The sequence below is a fragment of the Phaseolus vulgaris genome, chromosome 7, assembly GCF_000499845.2.
Source record: "Phaseolus vulgaris cultivar G19833 chromosome 7, P. vulgaris v2.0, whole genome shotgun sequence".
Classification (NCBI taxonomy): Eukaryota; Viridiplantae; Streptophyta; class Magnoliopsida; order Fabales; family Fabaceae; genus Phaseolus; species Phaseolus vulgaris.
Window position 1 is genome coordinate 35,255,761 of NC_023753.2, and position 8,925 is coordinate 35,264,685.

The 8,925-nt window shown below is 31.0% G+C and overlaps 1 protein-coding gene across 1 annotated transcript; it reads left to right on the top strand.

The window, feature by feature from the left end:
* The first annotated feature begins 5,112 nt into the window (after nt 1-5,112).
* LOC137830355 (zinc finger A20 and AN1 domain-containing stress-associated protein 4-like) lies at nt 5,113-6,594 on the top strand. The gene is made up of 2 exons (XM_068637641.1): nt 5,113-5,278; nt 5,566-6,594. The coding sequence occupies exon 2, from the start codon at nt 5,661-5,663 to the stop codon at nt 6,174-6,176; it is 516 nt and encodes a 171-aa protein (XP_068493742.1). The 5' UTR covers nt 5,113-5,278; nt 5,566-5,660; the 3' UTR covers nt 6,177-6,594.
* The last annotated feature ends 2,331 nt before the right edge of the window (nt 6,595-8,925 follow it).

Here is an 8,925-nt window from a genome sequence, read left to right on the forward strand (position 1 = left end):
GCTGCCTAGACACCCTTTCGTCAACAACGTGCTCCCTCTGCGCCTGCAGCGTCCTTCTCAACTCTTTGTTGATACGATTCAGCTCGTCGTTCCTGCTTTGCGACGCAGCCAACTCCATCTGCATCCTTTCTTGTTCAACTTTCGACGCTGCAGCGTTATCCTGCAGCGTGCGCACCATTTCCACGACCTGCGCCATTGTCACAGCTCCTTCGTCAGCGGATGGCGCAGGTGATGGTTGTCTGTTTCTAGGCATCTTCTCTATCAAAGAAACTGATAAAACTCTGGTGAGCTTTAAAACTGTGGTATATATGGGACATCGATTCACTCGGGCCCCACGGTGGGCGCCAAATGATCCTGCCGGCAACTCGAACGTGGAGGAATCGCTTCGTGGCACTCTCTGCCCTATCTACGCGACTGCGTCTTCTGCAGAATCACCCTCCGAACTTTCTCTCAGATGTCTTCAAATGTGACCTGCAAAACACACAGACGGCGCCTCTAGCGGCCGTTTGCACTCCGACGATCAAGTTAGTCCAACAGAACCACCAGAAACTGGAAACTAGTAATGTGTGTGTGTAAAAATCTTGCTCTCTGTTTTTTTTCTCCCCCTCACTCTCACCCCGATTCTTTCTTTTATCTCTCTTTCCCTGCTTCTGGGCATAACAGAATTCTGTTATGCTTTTCTGGCATGTGTTAGAACCCTGTTATGCTTTTCAGAGAAAGCGTACCTTCAGAATCAGCAATGGGGAGCGTGAGAGTCTGCGCATGTCTGCACTTGGCTGCGCCTGTCTGTACCTTTAGTGGTACGGAGTGCTCTTTTGTCTGGACCGCACCCCTCTCAGATGATGACACGTGGAGGCCTGCAACTCACATCTAACCACACACGTGTCACTTACTGGAAGGGCTCTAGCGCCTCTCTTTGTCTGCCTAAGTTACGCCCTTGCGGAGTAACTTAGGATGCTTCTCTTATCTGGGTAAATCGCATACTCTTAGGAAAACGTCGGGTGTGGCTGGTCTAGGCACACTCACCAAACGTTGCTCTCTGTGCAGGCGACTTACCCTTCACGATACCACGCACGTAATGGGTTGAGGGAATCACCAATCACTGATTGGCTTACTAGTTCCCTCAGGCCACTCTCGTGCATGATTCCCTAAGGTGTGCTCATGCGAGGTCCATGCGTAACGCTCTCGCTGGGAACCTCAGTCCCAGTTTAACTGCGTGTAACACGAGACCCCGATGACTATACACCCGATGACTGATCAGTGTTTATTCGCTTATCGCGCTCTGCCTCCAGGCGCGAGTCTGGGAACTGGTCTGCTGGTGGTCACTTGGTTACTGACCACCGATCACCTCTCTTGGCGATCGTCCCCCCGACCTCTCTGCCACCTGGTCCACGTGTCACCCTTCGAGTGGTCCACGTGGTTTTCTGCTGCTGACGTCATCGACTACCGATGACCGATCGAATCATTTATTAAACACACATTTTATTTATCTATATTTTTATATGCTGTAAATATTATTAGTCAATAAACAAAATTTAACTTTATTATTTAATTATTTTTTCATTAATTGGTCAAGTATAATTTTTTATTTTTTTACAATTTTTTTAAAATATCATTTAATTTTTTATATTTCAATTACTTAGTTTATCTATTTTTCCTTTTTCTTCATTTTTATATTATAAATTATTCAATATTAATATTAAATATGTCAATTAAACAGAAAACTAAATAATTATTACTTTTATTTATATTTTAGTTATCATATTTATTACATTTAAATAAACATACTTTAACTATTTTTTAAATATTTATTTCATTTTTTAAATTATTAAATTTAAATTAATGTTTTGAAAAAATTATATGGGAATTCCGTTCTCAAATGCAAAAATGACATCCAGAATTCGACTTCCAAATTTCAGCTATAAATAATGAAGTGTAGTATCTATCTAAATAAATAGTCTGCAAAGTATCCTATTAGAATAAATAAAGGAAGAAAAACAATGGTATAAATAAGTGAAAATTTGGAAAAGAAAAAAAAAAACAATTAAAAGTACAATATATATAGTAATAAGATACCTAACAAGTAAAAGAATGCATGAAGATATGTGTTGAAAGGGATCCAGTGAGTGACCAACTCATTGCTTACTTTACCTGAGTGGATTCATTCTATCAAGAACTAAACCAGAGTGCATCCAGCTAAGCACACAACACAAACTCATCTAACAAAATATCTCTGCCTCAACCTTTCACTCTTTATTTTCTTTCTTTCCTTGTCACTTCTGCCCCAACTTGAAGCCACGCGTTGGACACGGACTCGACACAATAAACCCTCCTTGTTATTTTCCTCAAGTCTATTTCAAATAATATTCATAATGTTGAAAATTTTGCACTGGATTATAATTATAATTGAAAACAAAAATATTATTTTAAAATTACCTTATTCACGTAGTAAACTGATTTATTCTGCAGTTATCAATTTTTCTTACAGATAATACTATTCATTCAAAAACTATAATCTATAAAGTCCCACATGGATGAATCATAATAACCGCATACTGCAGAAAATAATATAAATTTAAAAATATGAGAAATTGAGAAACTAAAGCATCCAAACTATCTTAATTTAGCAGGTTTAATCAATGATTACGATTTTTAAGTAATCATTACTGTTTTTAATCATGTCAGTTCCACTGTTAAAAAAGTTTTTTAAAGAATTAAAGAATATTTATAGACAACACATTTGAAAAATATTTGAAGATTAGACAAAATTTATGGCAAGAAAAACATTATTATTTATTATGTATTGACATATTGTCCAACACTTTATTTATTTATTATTTATTTTTCAACAAATGCTTTTCTGAATTCTAGAAAGACGCTGAACTTAAAAAGTGCTTACCAAATCCATATTCAGTACCACCACTGCCAGCGTGTCCCTTTCATTCTATATAATATTATCAAAAAGTTTTTAATGATTTTTTTTGGTACATTAACAACTTGTTTTAGTACATTAGGTTTTTAATCATTTCTTAACCTTTGATTTTTTTTGGCCTCTCTCTATTTCTCTTCATAACACTATTTTTTAAGTGCTCTGCTATTTTAAAAAATATAATACATATATTTATCATTTTTCATCAACCCCACCATAATTAAACACTGAATCAGTTGGTATAAAATTATATTAATTTAATCAGTAAATTTAAATTTAAATTAATTATATAGTTATATTTGAATTTAAATTTAAATATATGTTTATATTAAATCTATAATAATATATAATAAGATTCATCAATTGAGTTTGCACAACTTGTTTCCTGTTTTACTTAAAAATTATAATTACATTAATATAAAATTTACAATAAAGGAAATCAATGTGAAAAAAATAAAAAAATATTGTGAATAAAAATAAATAAAAAACAATTACTTTGTATGGAAAAGTAATGAATGAAACTCTTTGTAAATTTTTTTTTTTTGAAATATTTATTTACTTTTTATAAAATTTAAGCAATAATCAGAATTTGCTAAAATAACTATTACGAATGCATCTAACTCAACTATCAGAATTTGCCGTCTTTAATCATCTAACTCCCAAATCTTTTGAGGATACAATAGTTATACACAGATTTCTATAATTAACTAAATATATCTACTATTTTATTTTATTAGAAGTCAATGTTATATATTTTAAATTATTTAATTCCTAATAAAATGTAATACCTAATTTATTGACAAAAACATTAAATTCAAATAGATTGTGCGTACGGAGATGGATAAAGTAATAGACAAAATTTTGATAAAATAAATAAATAAAAAGCACAACTACCATGATAATGAAGAATGGATTCAGTGAATTTGAAGCATTATCAACCATTAGTTAACTTAATGTTTTAAATTGTGCTAGATGTCCTGAAAAGGTATTTACATTCATTTTTTTTCATTACAAATTCTTTTATTCACAGTAGAATCTTTCTATTTACAAATTTAAACTTAAAATTTTATTTTAATTTAATCTTTTAAAGACATCGTTCAAGATAAAAAAAATATATGAAATTCACATTGATTAACATCTCATATTTATTTATTAACAACAAAACTATAATAAAAAATACGTGACCAAAATTAAAACCCATACAGTTAAAAAAGTTTAAATTAGAGCAAATAAAAAAAGCTAAAGAGTTATATTTAACATTTATACATAACTATAAAAGTTTAATAATAATAATAAATTGTGTACATAAAAATAGTTGGAAAATACTTTTTATATATAGCTATAGATTTTGATTTGTTAATTAATGACTGAAAAATCAAAATTAATATGTTTTTATTTAGTCTTTACTTATTTGTTTTAGGACACGTGTTACAATTTAAAACATTAGTTTAATCTAATGGCTTAAAATGCTCAAAAAGCTATGGTACAGCATCCGTTCCATCATTGGGAGAAGAAAGAAGAATTGAAATCCAGAAAAAGCTCATAAGTCATGCTAAGTTTCGTTTAAGAAAAAAAGAGAAAAGCAAAGAAAGTAAACTACAGTAATAGTAAAATATTTAATATCATTCAATAAATAAAAAAGTTATGTTAAAAATAAAGTTTTTAATAAAAAATATGTAATATATATAATCATTAATAAAAAAACATTTATCATTGTATCCATCTTTTATATAAAAAAAATGTCACTAATTTTATCCTTATTAATATAATTTACCCTCCACTATTTATAATTATATTTATAAATTACTATTTTAATAATATTACAATATCTAGTTTTTAATTGTTAATGTAAAAAAAAGTAAATAGGCCACTAGTACATATAGACAGACTTATTTAGTATTTTATTTTTTTAAAATGGAAAATGTTGGAATTTTGTTATTTTATTTTTTGTCAAATGAAACAGGCTAATAAAATAAGCGAGAAATTGGAATTGAAGTTGAAAAAAGTGATAAAGACGTAGTTATGACGTCGTTGTCACCACTTGCGTTGTGAGTCTGAAGATGGATCATTCCCGTGTAAAAGTATTATAATAAATATATGTATTGAATATTTATAGAAATGATTAAATTTAATTTATAAAGTATAGAAAATATTAATAATCGAGAATGATTATTAAGATTTGTCGAGTTTCGGCGTCTTTTCCTTTTTCTCTCACACACCCTTTCTGACTCTGTTAATCAATCCTTCCCCCTTAAGATTCTTCTCGCATTTCTCTTTCCACCGTGGTTCTTATTATCCCTCTCTTCCCCTTTCATTCTTCTCATTCTTCTCATCCTCAACCTCAACAAGGTACTATTTCTATTTCCTTCTAACCCTCTATTTTCTTATTTTAATTTGTTTCTCATTATTTGATCAAATTTCGTTACAGCAACTAATTTCGGCTATTTATAACCCTACCTTGTTTAATTTCACAACCTGTATTTTTCGTATTTTCGGTTTCTACTTATATGCACTATTTCCTTCCAGCTAGACCCAGAGTTTCAATTTTTTCTCCTTTAAATTTTCTCGGATTCAAACGGAATCTTAATCGTGTTCTCTTTTTTGTTTCTCTTTCTTTTTCCGGGAAATTCCGGCAGGTTCGAAGACCTTTCCGATTCCGTCGCGAATTTCCGATTCCTAGAAGAAGAAAGAGAAAATAAAAACCTAAATCGACAGATCCGAACTCAGAAACATGGCGGAAGAACACCGATGCGAGACTCCGGAAGGTCACCGTCTCTGCGTCAACAACTGCGGCTTCTTCGGTAGCTCCGCCACCATGAACCTCTGCTCCAAATGCTACGGCGCGATCCGTTTGAAGGAGCAGGACGACGCGACAACCAAATCCACGATCGAGGCCGCGCTCTCTTCCTCCGCTAAGACGCCGCTTTCCACGTCGCCTCCGGCGGCGGCGGTCGATGTCCTTGTCAAAGCATCGCCTCCGCTTCCGGCAGAAGTTACGGTCGCGGTTCCGGTTCAGGTCCCGGTGACGTCTAGTTCTATAACAGGTTCGGCGCAACCGAACCGGTGCGCCGCGTGTCGGAAGCGCGTGGGGTTGACTGGGTTCAAGTGCAGGTGCGGAGTCACGTTCTGTGGGGCTCACAGGTATCCGGAGAAGCACGCGTGCGGGTTCGACTTTAAGACGGTGGGGCGAGAGGAGATTGCTCGGGCTAACCCCGTGATCAAAGCAGAGAAGCTGCGGAGGATATGATTCGATCTCATCCGTCCGATGGGACCGGAGTTTGATGATTTGATAACAAGCGTCCACGTGTACTGCGAGGGAGGGAGAGAGAGATGTCGTTATGTATGATGTTATGAATATGATGATGATGATGATGATGATCTGTCTTCAATGTTAAGATAAAACTTAAATAGTCGGTTTGTCTCGTATAGAAGGGATTGAAATGAATAAGTCATATTTTTATTTGGCTTTGTAAAATGGGAGAAAAAAGAAAAAAAAAAAAACAGCACTCAGATTAAAATTTGTAGGTCCACCACCGTCAGTAGTGGTTGAAATGATTTGTGATTAGAGTCTCCGGGCAGCGCAGTGCGGTGGAGCGTTTTATTGTGCTTTCGGTAATGAATGTGAGAGTGAACTCGTCGTAAGTGTCACCAATATTCGTTCTTTACTCTCCACGATTTTATGGTTTTTTTTTTCAATCCTCAATCATTTGTACGCATTTTTTTTAAAACACCAGATAACGTTGTTAATCTTGAAATAATTTAAGGTAATTTTTCGTTAATATATTGTTAAATGAATAAAAGTCATTCACCTTTTAAGTTCGTTTACCTTTTAAAGTGATTATTTTAGTCCTTCATCTTTTTAAATTTTAATTGTATTAGATTAGTTTCTTTTCTTTGTAAACTCATTCATATTATGTCGACTTAAATTGGATGCGTTACAATCATTATTCATTTAGGATTGTGTTCATACTATTATTATTATTATCGTTCTTAATATTGTTTATGTTTATGATAATAAAAAAGTAACTACAAGATCTAAAGGATAAAGTAATAAAATAAATTACATTAATAAAGGTAAACATATTAATAAATTATATAAAAAGGTATAAAGAAATTTCTTTTATTAATAATTGTAGATTGTTATTATTTATTCTTATTATTAAAAATTGTTACGAGTTGTATTGATTAAATAATTATTTTAGGAAAAAATGAAATATGAAAAGTATATATTTTTAATGTCACATCTTATTTTCTTTATATAAATATTAATTAAATAATATTTGTATAAAGGACAGATAACTATAACTCATTATGTATAATTGGAATTTTATGATAGTTATAAAATTTATTATTTTACAAATGATTGGAGGGAAAATACTTTAGATATTTTGGAAAACTATAATGAATTTTAAACATATTAAATCTTTGAAATTAAATAAAAATATATATAACGAATAAAGAGTTTTTTTTAGTGAAAGGAGCTAAGAAATTAAGAAAAAGTAAAGATAAATTTTTTAGACTAATAATCTACTAAGGTTTTATAGTGTTGATCGAAATTAAGAGTTTTATATTCTCATATGAAAAAAAAAGAGTAAACAAATGAAAACTTAGAAGCAGTAAAAATTATTAAATAAGTGCCCATGAAACAATTTAATTGAATGAAATTGGAGATTGTATTTCATGAAATACAATATACTTGTTTAAATAAAAATTACACAATAAAAAAAATGTGTAATTGAAGATGTGATGAAAGGAAAAATATCTTGGATTTTTAGTGAAATTATGCATATTAAATGAGTTTAAGAGTAGAGAAATAGTGAAAAATGTAATGGAAAAAGAGTTCTTCAAATGAAAGTAGTCAAAGAATAAAAAATAATAGTGAAATATAAATTTTAAGATTAACTAATAACTTAAGGGTATTTAGTAAATAAAAATAGAGATGAAAATTAGGGTGGGATAGTAAATATCGATTCTCATGTACCAAATTAGAAAAATCGATCATCATCGATACTTGTGTTTGGTCAATACAGGTATTCTCCATCAGAGTCTGGACAAGTTCAGGTAATATTCATTTGTGCGAGTTTTGTTTATCATCTCTAATTTGATCCAACAATGAGTATCAAAGACAATGTTACATATTTTATTAATATCAGGAGAAGTGCTAAAAGAAAATTTGTTAAAAGTTGCATTGATTGTCTCGTGATGAAAGCTAAATAGATTGTCATAATCAAATTGTGTTTGATTTCTAAGGAGGTAATTACTAAAAGGAAGATTTAGGTTGAATCAATTGTCTTGTGGTGAAGGTTAGGTGAGATAAGTTTCAAGTGAATCACATGCTAACCTTGAAGATTCAAGCTAGTTTCTTTGAATTGATTTGATATTCCCAACCTCTTGAATTTGATGATGAATGTATTGAAGAGATGATTATTTAGTTAACCTTGTGTTGAATTATAATTCTTAGATTTAAGTTATGTTTGAATGGATATGTAATGCTGGATCTTAATATTTTGTCTGCTAAATATTTTTTCAAAAAAATTTCAATTGCGTGAAATGAATTTTAACATGTTCAAATGTTCATACCCTTATTATAAACACAAACTTAAATGCTTTAATTAATTAAAAAAAAGTAATCAATTAAAATTACAAAGTGTTTGTTTAAAATCAAATATAATTTGTTTCAATAAATTGAAATATGAATCAATTGACAAAACCACAAAAAAAAATTATTTTAAGTGATTTTTAATTGGTTTAATTGAAAATCAATCTAATAATTTTTTCCAACAATTTATTTTAGTCAAGATGTTGAATTTATTAGTTCAACAAATAAAATTTACATCTTTAAAGATATATCATAGAACTCAAGATAATTAATTAAAGAAAAAAAGGAACAAAACACAAGTTGTGAATGTAAAGAAACTAAACCAACCTACGATAACAAATTCAATAACACATTCAAAGGAGTTTTCTTCCTACACCCCATGATTTATTCCTATACC

Bases quoted from the DNA above. Each gene is read 5' to 3' on its own strand.
- LOC137830355 (XM_068637641.1), top strand. From the start codon at position 5,661: ATGGCGGAAGAACACCGATGCGAGACTCCGGAAGGTCACCGTCTCTGC.